Here is a 13,887-nt window from a genome sequence, read left to right as displayed (position 1 = left end):
CAAGCAGCTGCAAAGGAGAAAGCGAGCAATCTAGAAAAGCCAGGTTATTGTTTTAGAACTGGACATCAGGGGACAGCCATAAAGAACCCTATTACCCAAATATCCCGTAAGGCAATTAGTAACAGATCTTGTCCTTTATTAACAATGGCAGGGCAAACCTTTTCTGACCTTTTGTAGGCAACATAACAAAAATTCCAAGAAAAGCAACTTCACTTTCAATGTACCACTGCCAATCGTATGAAAATCCCGTGGCCCTGCTCCTCTCTTGCTTGTGCTCTCGGGTTTATAAACATCCTGCCATATTTGAATAAACTCGTGAAATCCATTACGGCCTGACTGCTGGATCTCACAGCCCTGAATATATCCGCATGCACATATAGTGGGCTGCTCTCCTCAGACCCAACCGCCAGAAATGATCAATTCTTTGCCACAGCAAGGACACTGTCTAGTACAGAGTCTATTGATTTTGTCGGTTGTTGCAAGATGTGTTAATCCAACCAGGCATTAATGGATTTTGGTGCACCGTTGACTGCAAAACAGGAGCAGGACTCAAGGCAAGACCACTGGATTATTTACAACTGGCATTGCTTCGCTCGTGAAGATCCATGAATAGTTTATATCCCAAATATGATGTCAAAAAATAATACTAAAAAGATTCAGGCTCTGTGAACCTCAGCCATTCTCACAGACTGTATCAGCGAGTGGCATACAATTTTGTTAAATGTCTGGATGAGCAAAAGGTTTGGATTTGACTTGGGGCCCCTTTAAGGAGCACTCTTGTCTTTACTTTGTCTTCGATCATTTCCTGCTCATTTTGATTTGGAAGTAGTCCTGCTTTTACCTCAGAGTGCTACTCCAAGTATGGTTACGATTGTTATTTTGATCACCTAGCAATAACTTGCCTTCTTTCGCTGCCGTAAAGAAGCACAATCAAATCACAACCTTTTGCTCAGCCCTGTTCCAATGTCTAGCCAATACCGTTGACCATTGCCATTTATAAAAAAAAAGCAAAATGGCTTCTGGCAATGAATACTACCCTTCTGGAGGTTTCGTGTGGGTGCTTGCTGTTATACTTCCACCTAGTCCTAATGCAAGTCCAGTCTGTGAACTCAGGTATTTGCAGCAACTGTCTTGATACAAAAGGCGCACCTTTGCTAAACAAAATGTTCCCATTCAATTGGATTTGCCGAGTTACTTCAGAAGGGACTTGCCTCTGGAAACAAAAAAAATGATTCAACAAGCTCCCTCGTGTTTAAACCAGTCGGAATGCCTGTGCTCTGGAACAAACTGGTAAATGGAAACAAAAAAAAAAGCTGACACAAAGTGGGCAATGATTAATTTAGATCGACCATTTATATTAAACAAATGGGGATTCCACCCAAGTTTCTACGCCACAATACTATTTTCTAAAAATGGAGCTTTACTATATTAATACAGTTTATATTTTCATGTCTTTAAATTATTTTGTACAGGATTTTTTTTTTGTTGAAAAAGAACCAGTACATATGAACTTTCAACCTCTCTGATCTTATCGGAGGATAAGGTGGTGATCAAATGACTGCTGTCAAACGTTGACAGTTTTACAACTGGTGAGACAGTCGCTTTAAAATACACCCTCACCTCAAGAAAAGAATTGGGCCGTCAAATAAAATAGACTTGGAAATCCCGAGTTACTTTTAAAAAGTTGCATCATTTGCAGTTTAATTAAAATTGAACATGATTACAGACTGGCGTTAAATGACGCTTTATTGAAAGGAAAACCAGTTTGCTACATCATAAATTTGAAGGTATCTGGGAAACCAGCTGTTAGATTGAGAGACTCCATTAGACTGGACGGTGACAATTTACACCTGGGGCTACAGGGATGTTATACGGTTATTCCGAAAATGAGTAACATTACACTACACTCAGGCTGTTCAATCCCGTGTATACTTAACTCAAACTAATAGTTAAATCTCCCCAAGTCGCTACTGACATAAAACTTTCTCGAGGCTTCACACTGGCTGAATATGTCTTGAAGTTAATTAGATCTTACGTAGGACATATGGCACAGAAACAGGCCATTTGGCCCAATTATTCCATGCTAGTGTTTACGCTCCACTCGAGCCTCCTCCCGTCTTTCCTCATCTCTCTCAGCATAACCCTCTATTCCCTTCTCCCTCATTTGCTTGTCGCGCCTCCCCTCATCAGCTTAACATCTTTGATAGGATTTCAACCAACACCAAGCCAATAAATGCTGCTGTATCTGATTTCCCACCCACTGCCACATATTATTCTGCTTTCCATTGGGGGAATTTTGCCGAGTGCTTCACTCAATGCAGACGCTGCTTTTTACCGGCCCAAGAAAATGCCAAGATTCAAGTTGTGATGTTTCCACACATTATGCTTTTTGTTTGTGGCTTTGGAAATAGTTTGAACCGATAAAACAGAAAATAGAGAACTAAAAAAACAGATATTGAAATGATTGGATATTCGAGGACGTATTAGGAACTAGAGGAGGCAATAGCAGCAAGCTTCTGGGAAATAAAGACAAAGAGATCCAACATGGCTGCATTCCCTGCAAACAGTCTGACATGAAAGGGATATCTGAATAATAGAGTGTTCTATTGCAAGTGGGAATGAAGTGAAATGCCCTTTCATCTATTAGAAGGCTATATATTTAAAAAAAAAATTAAAAGCAGATGCAAAGCAAGAGAGACAAAGCACGCTCATTTAGTTAAAAAAGAAATTAACATGTTTAATTAAGCTTCAGCACCAAATTGCAGTACAAACATTGGGAAAACACACACGCACACACAAAGTATTCAATTTACAATTCCAGTGCTTCATTGCAGCCTCTCAAGAGGCCAATCCCAAGGGGGGGGTGGGGAAAAAAAAGGACTTAGGAATTAGCCAATTAGACACAGGCTCCAAAAGAGCCAATATTTAATACATCACAGTTAGAAAAGAGCAGCCTACACTGCCAAATTCCAGATGGCCACTACTTTGCACCATCATTTTCTCTCAACACCTGAGGTTTACTTCTATTAACCTTGATTGAATGAGTCCTCCGAACTGTCGCTGAAGGAAGATCCCACTTCCGCTTCCTCCAGCAGCAAGGCAAAGTGCTTCAGCTTCTTCTTGTCCGCCGCGCGCTGCGATCTCATAGTCCCGGTGGCGGACGCGAGTCTCTTGGCCTGCCTTGTCCCCAGCGAAGCCTTGCTTTTCTTTGCTATCACGCCGTAGAGGGCAGCTGCCTTCTGCTTGGCGCCCGAGCGCTCGGACATGCTCGAGGTGGACTGCAGTGGCCATTCGTCCTTTGCCAGCTCCTCCTCATCCTCATCCTCCGTGTCAGTATCTGCAGCGGCAAAGGTAGCACTCAGTGTCACCACGCAAAGCTTCAGCGCACCACAGCATTGTGCAGAGAAACATAAATGTCAAGTGGCCAGGGTTCCTCAAGGTGACGACTCCCGGAAATGGGAGTTGCAGGTGGTCAAGACGCCACCTTCTCCAGCTAATGTTAAATTATTGGCTATAATTATGTTGGCTTTATTTTAAAATCCTGGTTTTCAAATCCTCCCCTCTCCACCCCCAGGGCCTTGCCCCTCCATATCTCTGTAACGCCCTCTAACCCTCCAAGATCTCTGCGCTCCTCCCAATTCTGGCCTCTTGCGCTTCCCTGATTTTCATCGCTCCACCAATGGCGGCCGTGCCTTCAGCTGCCTGGGGCCTGTTCTGGAATTCCCTCCCTAAACCTCTCCACTTCGCTCTCCTTTAAGACGCTCCTTAAAGCCCACCTCTTTGACCATCTGTCCCAATATCACTGTATGTGTCTCAGTGACAAATCTTGTTTGATAACGCTCTTGTGAAGCGCCTTGGGACGTTTTGCTACATTAAAGGCGCTATATAAATGCAAGTTGCTGTTGTATGATGAGCAGAAGCAAGCTTAGTCGGATGCACCTGATGTTGTAGACATTTTTTATATGTGCAAAGTACACCTGTTAGCAATACGCCTGTTTATCTCTGTTAATTTGGTTAGTACATAGAAATAAGAATTACATATCTAAAACTTAAAACTTTTTCTACCAGCTAAATCTACCAATTAGCTTTGACTAATGACAAGTGTCGGAAAAAACAGGCAGTGAACAATTCTGTCCCCTGCTTTATCTTTGCTCCTCTCCCAGTGTGGGCTTATGCCCCAGCTGTTTACATTGTACATTAATGATTTAGACGAGGGGATTAAATGTAGTATCTCCAAATTTGCAGGTGACACTAAATTGGGTGGCAGTGTGAGCTGCGAGGAGGATGCTATGAGGCTGCAGAGTGACTTGGATAGGTTAGGTGAGTGGGCAAATGCATGGCAGATGAAGTATAATGTGGATAAATGTGAGGTTATCCACTTTGGTGGTAAAAACAGAGAGACAGACTATTATCTGAATGGTGACAGATTAGGAAAAGGGGAGGTGCAATGAGACCTGGGTGTCATGGTACATCAGTCATTGAAGGTTAGCATGCAGGTACAGCAGGCGGTTAAGAAAGCAAATGGCATGTTGGCCTTCATAGCGAGGGGATTTGAGTACAGGGGCAGGGAGGTGTTACTACAGCTGTACAGGGCCTTTGTGAGGCCACACCTGGAGTATTGTGTACAGTTTTGGTCTCCTAACTTGAGGAAGGACATTCTTGCTATTGAAGGAGTGCAGCAAAGGTTCACCAGACTGATTCCCGGGATGGCGGGACTGACATATCAAGAAAGACTGGATCAACTGGGCTTGTATTCACTGGAGTTCAGAAGAATGAGAGGGGATCTCATAGAAACGTTTAAAATTCTGACGGGTTTAGACAGGTTAGATGCAGGAAGAATGTTCCCAATGTTGGGGAAGTCCAGAACCAGGGGTCACAGTCTAAGGATAAGGGGAAAGCCATTTAGGATCGAGATGAGGAGAAACTTCTTCACCCAGAGAGTGGTGAACCTGTGGAATTCTCTACCACAGAAAGTAGTTGAGGCCAATTCACTAAATATATTCAAAAAGGAGTTAGATGAAGTCCTTACTACTAGGGGGATCAAGGGGTATGGCGAGAAAGCAGGAATGGGGTACTGAAGTTGCATGTTCAGCCATGAACTCATTGAATGGTGGTGCAGGCTCGAAGGACCGAATGGCCTACTCCTGCACCTATTTTCTATGTTTCTATAAGGTCCCGTTATAGCCATTCGCCCTGCGCCCACCCTATCCCTAAAACGTCAGCCTTCCTCCGTAAGCCTGGAAAGTTGGTCTCGCCGGGCTATTCCCCCGCGGGGTGCGTTGGCGGCGCGCCCTGTCCCATCCTCGCCACAACGTCCACACTCTCGCGTTTCTCGGCATATGTCACTAGCGAGCGGTCAGAAGCGGGAGCCCGGGGTGAGTTACCCCTTCATCCTTCCTGGCACCAGGAAACTGAATCCTACAGCAGCCAATCTCCTGTCATCCGAAACTGAGATCAGCACGGACCATGGGGGAGGGGGGGGGCAATCCTGTTGGCCTGTCTGGCTCACCTCCACACTGAGCGATGCATTTACTCACTAAAGCCATCAGGTCAACCAAACGTTGCTAAACTGGACAAGTGTCAGCAGTACAGTGATCATTCACTTTAACTAGTACTGCCCATTGAGAGCTTCACAAGTAATATCAACAATATAGTAAGACATGATGTACAATTCAAGACATATTAAAGTTCAGTAGCCATACCTTTTTTAATAATGTCCATAAGATTTCAGTCAATTAAATTGCTGTTTTAAATTTTAACATTAGATCACGGGACAGCAATGCAAAACAGAAACCTCCAGCGCAGCTGCACATCGTAAGTGTAAGATCGATTTAGACACAAAGAATGTTGCAAAGAGCGATTGGGACTTTCTCCCGAGAGGTCGGGGTGGATTTTTCAACTTGCCAACTGGCCATTATAGAAACCACCCGATTTTCTAATCGCATCGATTTCGCAGAAAATGAAAATTGGGCGGGACCCCTTTAAGAGCCGGCTGATCCGCAACAGCAGCCTCACTGCTGAAGTGACGTGTTGCAAATTGGCCCCATTGGAAAAGGCAAAGCGGGGGTGGTGGGCGGAGGTGAGGGTGGCTGGGATGGGGGTGGCTGAGTGGGGAGCTTTTCTTTGCTTCCGGCCACAGTCAGCCCAAACCCTGGAGTGCCGACACCGGCTGCCAAAACTGGAAAGTACCTAACTTCCCAGCATCAACATCCATCATCTTAACAATCAAACACACACACACGCACAAAAAAAAATCACCAAAAACTTTTATCAGCAATATAATTATTTGAAGGATCTGTGGCACAGGATACATTTTGCACCACAAGCTCCCACCATCTAACCTCATCTGAGACGCTGTAAACATGGGCTGGGAGGAAGTGAGATTGAGAACTTCAACTAAATATGCAAGCTACTTTATTCGGGATTAGCAAGGCTTTGAATTTTCCGACTCTGTTTCCGCATGCAGTAATCAAATCCCGTTCCAGATAATAACAGGCTTAATTTTGAAATCCTTTTTACTTAGGGCTAATGCAATGCACAAAAATGCAATAAATATACTTCAGTTCATTTGAAAAAGTGGAACTTACTGTAGGAGTAACTGCTGACCTCTGATCTTGCCGGAGAATGGGACGCCTTCAGCCTACCCTTGATCTTTGAACTTGACTCCAACTTCCTGCCTTTGGCTGCCATTTTGTTTTTGTTTTCTTTGGAAGAGAGCAGGCTTGGCGAGCTACTAATGCTTTTGTGCAGGGCCTTCCTCCCAACCTTGCCCACAAAGTCTTCATGAGAGCCCAGGTGCCTGCAGTTGTCTGTCCCGCTGCTGCATTTCTGTTTCCCTGTCGAACCATCTGCAAACTTAAAGGGTGACTTTAATTTAGTTAGCGAGAGGGTTTGATGCAGCTTGGTCGCCAGCTGGTCCTGTTCACTGACCTTCCTCTTCTTCTTGAACTTAATCTGGCCGTGGCTCTGTTGGGTTTAAAGTGACAGGAGATCAGAACTTTGGTGTCATTTCAACACAAGACGGCACCCTTAGCAACAGCAGGAGTGTGCGGAGATGTACTCGAGGAAGAAAACAAGTGCATCCGTGAATGGATTTCCAACCTCGACATGACCAGTTGGTGGCCCAGAACTTTGGAGCACCAAGGGCCGTCCTCATGGAGCGGGGTGATACGAGTTTCAAATCGCACCGGTTTCATTGTGGGGAGACAAGAGAAGCTGGGATTGTTCCCCTCAGAGCAGGGAAGGTTAAGGGGCAATTTAATGGAGGTTTTTTTTAAATTATGAAGGGGACTTGACAAGAGAAACTATTGCCATTTGAGTTATTTGAGGTGTTTAAAAGGGACATGCCCATTTAAAAGGGAAATGAGGAAGAATTTCTTCTCTCAGAGGAGGGAATTCTCTACCCCAGAGAGCTGTGGAGGCTGAGTCATTGAATATATTTAAGTGTGGAGATAGACAGATTTGTGAAGGATAAGGGAGTCAAGGGTTATGGGCAGTGGTCAGGGAAGTGAAGTTGAGACCATGATCAGATCAGCCATGATCGTATTGAATGGCGGAGCAGGCTCGAGGGGCCAAATGGCCTTCTCCTGCTCCTATTTCTTATGTTCTTATGAAGAATTCCAAAACTTACTATGTTTAATGCTTGAGAAGGGCACTTGTGAAGTTTGATGAAAATACTCTCTGGTCTCTAGTGAGATGAGATGTGTGGGTGTGTTATGTATGGGTTTACATCACCACAACATCGCAATGCTTTTAGCAGAGCTTCGGATTGAAAAGGACACAAACCATTTACACATCACACAGTTGCTAAAAACTTTGCAATTAAGTTTCAACTAAGCGGAGGTCAATATTTTAAGTGCCAACCATGGCTCAGTTGGTAGTTTCTCACCTTTGAGACAGAAGGTTGTGAATTCAAGTCACACTCCAGAGATTTGAGCATGTAATCTAGGCTGACACTCCAGTGCATTGCTGAGGGAGTGCTGCACTGCTGGAGGTGCCGTCTTTCGTATAAGACGTTAAACTGAGATCCTATTCACCCTCTCAGGTGGACGTAAAGCATCCCACAACACTATTTGAGGAAGAGCAGGGAGTTCTCCCGCTGTGGTGGCTAACATTTATCCCCCAACCAACATCACTGAAACAGATTCTCTGGTCATTTATTTCATTGCTGTTTGTGGGAGCTTGCTGTGTGCAAATTGGCTGCCACGTTTCTTACACTTCAACAGTGACTACACTTCAAAATAAATTTATACACTGGGAAGCTCTTTGGGACATGGAAGGCGCTTTATAAATGCAAGGTCTGTCTTCATTTCATCACAATAGGAAGGGATGGTAACTGCAGAGTATGAAAGTTGTGCATTTTCCTTCCCCATAATGACCTTCCCCATTTCTTCCGTGGCATTTTGTATTGGCTGGCACAGTGTGCCAATGTCCACTTTTACATGTGAATACGTCCAATCAGAAGTGCGGAAAGAGATTTAATGCTCTTTTTTTCAACCTGCCCATTAACCATCTTTAATTGCATACACGCTCAGACTATCACCACCCTTCAACCTTCTCACATTCCCTGTAACAAACTGTTGATCTAAATGTTTGCTTTTAGAAAGAGCATCTACGGATTAAAACAACAAGTGGTATTTATAAAACAAGGCAGGAACATTTCTTTTGTATGTTATTGGTAGCCAAATCATAAATGCCTTCTTTATACTCGCATTCACCATTTTGCCACCAAAAGGAGAAATTATTCTCAAACATGTTGACAGTTTCAGTATAAACAGCAAATGGAGATAATGGGTCGCAGGGTATCTTCACATGTGAAGGAGACTCCACTCGGAATATCCCAGCAAACAACAGAAAAATGAAAGTTTTATCAATTGGCATTCTACTGTGTCAAGCTGTCCCACTTGCTCCACCTCACCAACCAATACAGGCCTTCTAATCTGAGAAAAATGTATCGGGGGTCAGAGATCAAGGATACATTGTCAAGACCTCATTGTGATAAAAGAAGGTGACATCTGTGCGATTACTTTGGCTGTTTCTTGTTGCTCATTTTTTGTTATCCGCTGGAGCCACTGGCTGGAGGCAGACTGAGCTCAGACATTTTAGGGGTCATTTTGACATTGAGCGTAAAATGGCCGATGTTAGATTAGCCGCCTGTTATACATTGACTTCAAAAAAAAGGCAAATCGCGCGGGGGGGGGGGGGGGGGGGGGGAGGGGGGAAGTATAACGGCGGCTGATTCGGTATCGCCATTGCCTAAAGTTAAAATGACCCCCTTTGAATAGAAACTTATCCTTTGGCTTGATGATGCTTAGCTCACTGAAGCAATGAATAGAAATGTTGGATTGTGCTGAGATTGATAATGTCAATGGGCACAGCTTCACACAACGCTGTCGGTTTGAGGCCAGTTTTATGTTGTGGATGGATAAGATGTTCTCTGAAGATATTTCTGAAAATAAACGGTTGAAAAGAGTCTCACTTTCTGTCTGGACTGCATTCTGTAGGTCCCATCTACATCACACATTTCCACCCTCTTGTGATCAATTGAACGTGAGAGCTCTATAGATAATTTAGTAATTTTAATAACCGTATTAATTCAGCGGGATTGTTAGCCAAGCCACCCACACAGAAGAGTGAAATTATTATTGCAATGGCTGGTTCTCGGGACGGGGCAATAGTTTAGAAATGGTTAATCAGACTTAAGGGCTGGTCACCAGGCCAACCAAGGGCATTCCTGAACAAGCCTCGTTTCCAGTGACTCACCTCATGCGAGAAGCTAGAAGATGCGTCTTGTTCTTCCCAGATTCGACTTCTGCCTTTGCCTTTCATGCACATGCTTTCCATCTCATCCTCTTCGTCCTGGTTCATTGTCCTGGCTTTCTTCCTGGCCCCCTCGCCACTCTCCATCTCATCCGACAGCAAGAAACCTTTGCCGTGCCTGGTGGTTGAAAGGCAGGAGTCAAAGCCGGACCGAGTGCAGGCCATGAAAGTGCGGAAGAGGAGGAATCTTCCGGAGCTGGAACGCCATTTAATGAAAGATATAAACGAAACAAACCTGAGCGGAGAGGTGTAACCTTGTGCAGACTAGACCTGAGTTCCCTAAGGCGCAAATCTTGGCTTCTCGCTCTCTTCCCTAACTGGCTTGGCCCCTCCCCCGCCCCCTACACCAGACTGATAAAGCTTCTTACAGAAGATGGTTTGATCATAGAACTGACCACCTGCTAGAAAAGGTATTGGGTGTTGATGAATATGGGAGGGACGGGCAGGGTGGAGGTGGGGGGGGGGGGGGCGATGGGCTGCATCACCAGCCTGCACAGGCTGTCTGGTGCTCAATGACTATTCAGGTAACGCTGGCCAAGTCGTAGCTAATCGATAAAGAACCATTTCTCTCCACGCATTAACTTACTTCCCACTCTTGCTGTCACTTCGCCCTCTATCAACATGCGGTGACGGAGCACTTGAGCCATGCTTTCGCTTTCGCGGCCTTCCGGGTCCTCTCCGCGAGAAACTCCTACTTTTCTCATCCCGTTTTTCTCTACGGAGATACAATACGGATTATTTTAAATGTGGTTTAGAGACTAAACTTGTTTGTAGCAGAGAACTTTTTAAACAGGCCGGGCCCTAATTAAGTGAATCAATGTGATCCCTATCCCCATTTACGTAGCGCAAGGATAACGGGCCTTCCTGGATCCTTGCAGGGCGACTACGATTCTGACAGTATTAACTAGCACGTTAATTAATGTTCCGGGAAGGATGGTTTAAGCTCGGGGGTGTGGCCTATATTGCTGTATGCTTGTCAATACAGTAGTTGGTTGTATTGTGACTGAATCGCAGTAGCTAATGGTGGCAGCAGGCTCCAGATTTGGCTATTAGTTGTGAAGATTTTAGTAGTCTGACTGAAAGGCCGCACCAGCTTGGTTGTGTATTTGCAGTCCGTTGAATGGGCTGCCCTTTGAAGCGAAGTCACTTACTCAGAGTCTCTCCGCTTCTGCAGCTTGGCCAGTTCCCGCTGCTTCTCCTTGTATCTCCTCTGTAGTTCTGCCAGCTTCATCCTGTAATCCAGCTCCATGGCATCCATCCCCTCAATGGCAGATTTAATGGAGAACATCTAAGTTTGAAAGCACACTGCTTTAGAGAAAGTCCTGAAAGGAGGGCCAGCAGGTCATAACTGTTTGACGTGGCATTCATTGTCGCCACAGAAAGAAAGACTTGGATTTATATGGCGCCTTTCACGACATCTCAAAGCACTTTACAGCCAATGTTGTAATGTGGGAAATGTGGTGGCCAATTTGCACACAGCAAGCTCCCACAAACAGAACCGTGATAGTGACCAGATAATCTTCTTTTGTTATGTTAATTGTGGGATAAATATTGGCCCAGGCCAACGGGGATAATTCCCCTGCTCTTCTTTGAAATAGTGCCGTGGGATCTTTTATGTCCACCTGAGAGAGCAGACAGGGCCTCGGTTTATCGTCTCATTCGAAAGACAGACAGACAGACAGACAGTGCAGCACTCCCTCAGCACAGCACTGGGAGTGGCAGCCTAGATTTATGTGCTCAAGTCCCTGGAATGGGACTTGAACCCACAACCTCTGACTCAGAGACGAGAGTGCTGCCCACTGAGCTGCAGCTGACACTATAGATTAAAAATGACATGGCCCTGAAGGATATTGTTAAAGCTCTCTCCCCATTCAAATACCTTATAGTGTAATTCGGTCAAAGATTCATATTAATGTTGACAGAGCATAATTTGTAGTTTAAAAATGCAAGAGTTAGTGGTTTAATTTGCAGTTGGACTCCTCAACCTATCTCTACCATAAAGACTATTATAAAGACTATCCTTTTGTAATAATAGAGAAGTAGGCTTTGTCCCATACTTGCACATTCTCCTGTTCTGTGATTTAGACAAATATAAAACCAAAAAGCATCCATTTTATTTACCTGATAACAGTAGAGACATCAAAATGGAGTAAAATGTGAACATTCCTCCACATTATTAAACTTGTTTGGCAGCATTTAAATAACACATTTTAATTAAGGTAAATTCTTTTGTGTTTTTGCCTTGGGCAAGCAATGTGGCTCAGTGGGTTGCATTCTTGTCTCTGAGTCAAGAGGTTGTGGGTTCAAGTCCCACTCAAGAGACTTCAGCATGAAAATCCAGATTGATGCTCCAGTGCAGTACTGAGGGAGTGCTGCACTGTCACAGGGGATGTCTTTCGGATGAGACATTAAACCAAGACCCCATGTGCCTCTCAGGTTAAAGAACCCATGTCACAATCCCAAATATTAGTTCTCCCAGTGTCCTGGCCAGAAATTATCCCTCAACCGACATGTAAAACAGATTTGTGGGTCATTTTCACATTGCTGTTTGTGGGAGCATGCTGTGTGCAAATTGGCTGCTGCATTTCCTACATTAAAATAGGGTCTACAATTCAAAAAAGTACTTAAATGGCTGTAAAGTGCTTTGGGACATTGTGAGGTCATGAAAGGTGCTATATAAATGCAAGTTTTTTTTCCTGTAATCTTGGGAGGGTAATTTTGGTGGACATTTTTTGTATTGTACATGGACTTAATGCAGCTCTAGTCTTTAATTCACTCACTGGCTCATCCTTCTTCTGCATCCAGCTGTATCTCTTGTTTGGATTGAGTTCCCGGGGCAGCCTGATGGTCCCTGGTCCACTCTTTCTGTCTTCAGGAGCTTCAGTGCTAATCGAAGGCATGGAATCCATCAACAGCGCTTGTGTGCTGGCAACAAGGAGGCTTTCCAAATCCAAGTGGACCCCTCCTCCTTCCAGCCCTTCGAAAAAATAGAAATGGAGATTTTTTTCAATTAAAAAAACAAACGGTTTCTTCATTCCCAGTTACAGTCTCATTACAAATTTATACAATTATCTCACATTTATTTCGAGCAATCTTTTACAGTCAGTATGGAAGAGTAATGGTTATATTACTGGACTAATAATCCAGGAGAACGTGAGTTCAAATCTCACCATGGCAGCTTGTAAATTTGGATTTAGTTTAAAGAAAAATCTTTAAATTAAAAGCTGGTATCAGTACAAAGTGACCATGAAGCTATTGGATCGTCATAGAAACCCAATGGGTTCATGAATGTACTTCAGGGAAGGAAACCTGCCGTCCTTACCTGGTTGGGCCTATACGTGACTCCAGTCCCACACCAACGTGGTTAACTCTTAACTGCCCTCTGAAGTGGCCCAGCAAGCCATTCAGCTGCATCAGGCTCAGAACAACTAGAGACGGGCAATAAATGCCAATAGTACCAGTGATACTTACATCCCCAAAAATAACTGAAAGAAAAACCTCACTGTTAACTGGAAATATTACCATCGTTAATTTGTTGTGGGGATCTAAAATGGCACATAGTTCACAACATAGTTTATAACGCAGAGTGCTGTTCAATGTGCCAAGAAGATTTTCTTTTTGGCCTAAGAACACAAGAAATAGGAGCAGGAGTAGGTCATTCGGCCCCTCGAGCCTGCTCCGCCATTCAATAAGATCATGGCTGATCTGATCTTGGCCACAACTCCACTTTCCCGCCAGCTGTCCATAACCCTTGACTCCCCTATAATTCAAAAATCTGTCTATCACCACCTTAAATACATTCAATGACTCACCCTCCACAGTTCCCTGGGGTAGAGAATTCCAAAGATTCATGTCCCTCTGAGAGAAGAAGTTCCTCCTCATCTCCGTCTTAAATGGGCGACCCCTTATTCTGAAATTATGCCCCCTAGTTCTAGATTGCCCCATGAGGGGAAACACCCTCTCTGCATCTACCTTGTCGAGCCCCCTCAGAATCTTGTGTTTCAATAAGATCACCTCTCATTCTTCTAAACTCCAATGAGTATAGACCCAACCTGCTCAACCTTTTAA

At 44.3% G+C, this 13,887-nt stretch overlaps 1 protein-coding gene across 7 annotated transcripts in view; it reads right to left on the bottom strand.

Moving 5' to 3' along the window:
- Positions 1-13,887, bottom strand: part of tnrc18 (trinucleotide repeat containing 18) — a 178,239-nt gene that overhangs the window by 51,052 nt on the left and 113,300 nt on the right. For 6 of the 7 annotated variants that reach the window (XM_070901261.1, XM_070901263.1, XM_070901264.1 and 3 more), the window contains 6 exons: positions 12,600-12,796; positions 10,971-11,107; positions 10,406-10,534; positions 9,763-9,937; positions 6,588-6,966; positions 3,032-3,337 (listed from right to left, as the gene is read on the bottom strand). In XM_070901261.1, the coding sequence (XP_070757362.1) occupies positions 3,032-3,337; positions 6,588-6,966; positions 9,763-9,937; positions 10,406-10,534; positions 10,971-11,107; positions 12,600-12,796 (1,323 nt within the window). The remainder of the gene's footprint in view (positions 1-3,031; positions 3,338-6,587; positions 6,967-9,762; positions 9,938-10,405; positions 10,535-10,970; positions 11,108-12,599; positions 12,797-13,887) is intronic. The other variant, XM_070901266.1, reaches the window with a different exon arrangement.

Source organism: Pristiophorus japonicus, chromosome 15 (assembly GCF_044704955.1).
Source record: "Pristiophorus japonicus isolate sPriJap1 chromosome 15, sPriJap1.hap1, whole genome shotgun sequence".
Classification (NCBI taxonomy): Eukaryota; Metazoa; Chordata; class Chondrichthyes; family Pristiophoridae; genus Pristiophorus; species Pristiophorus japonicus.
The sequence above is the reverse complement of the archived record's forward strand: the minus strand, read 5'-3'. Positions and strand labels throughout refer to the sequence as shown.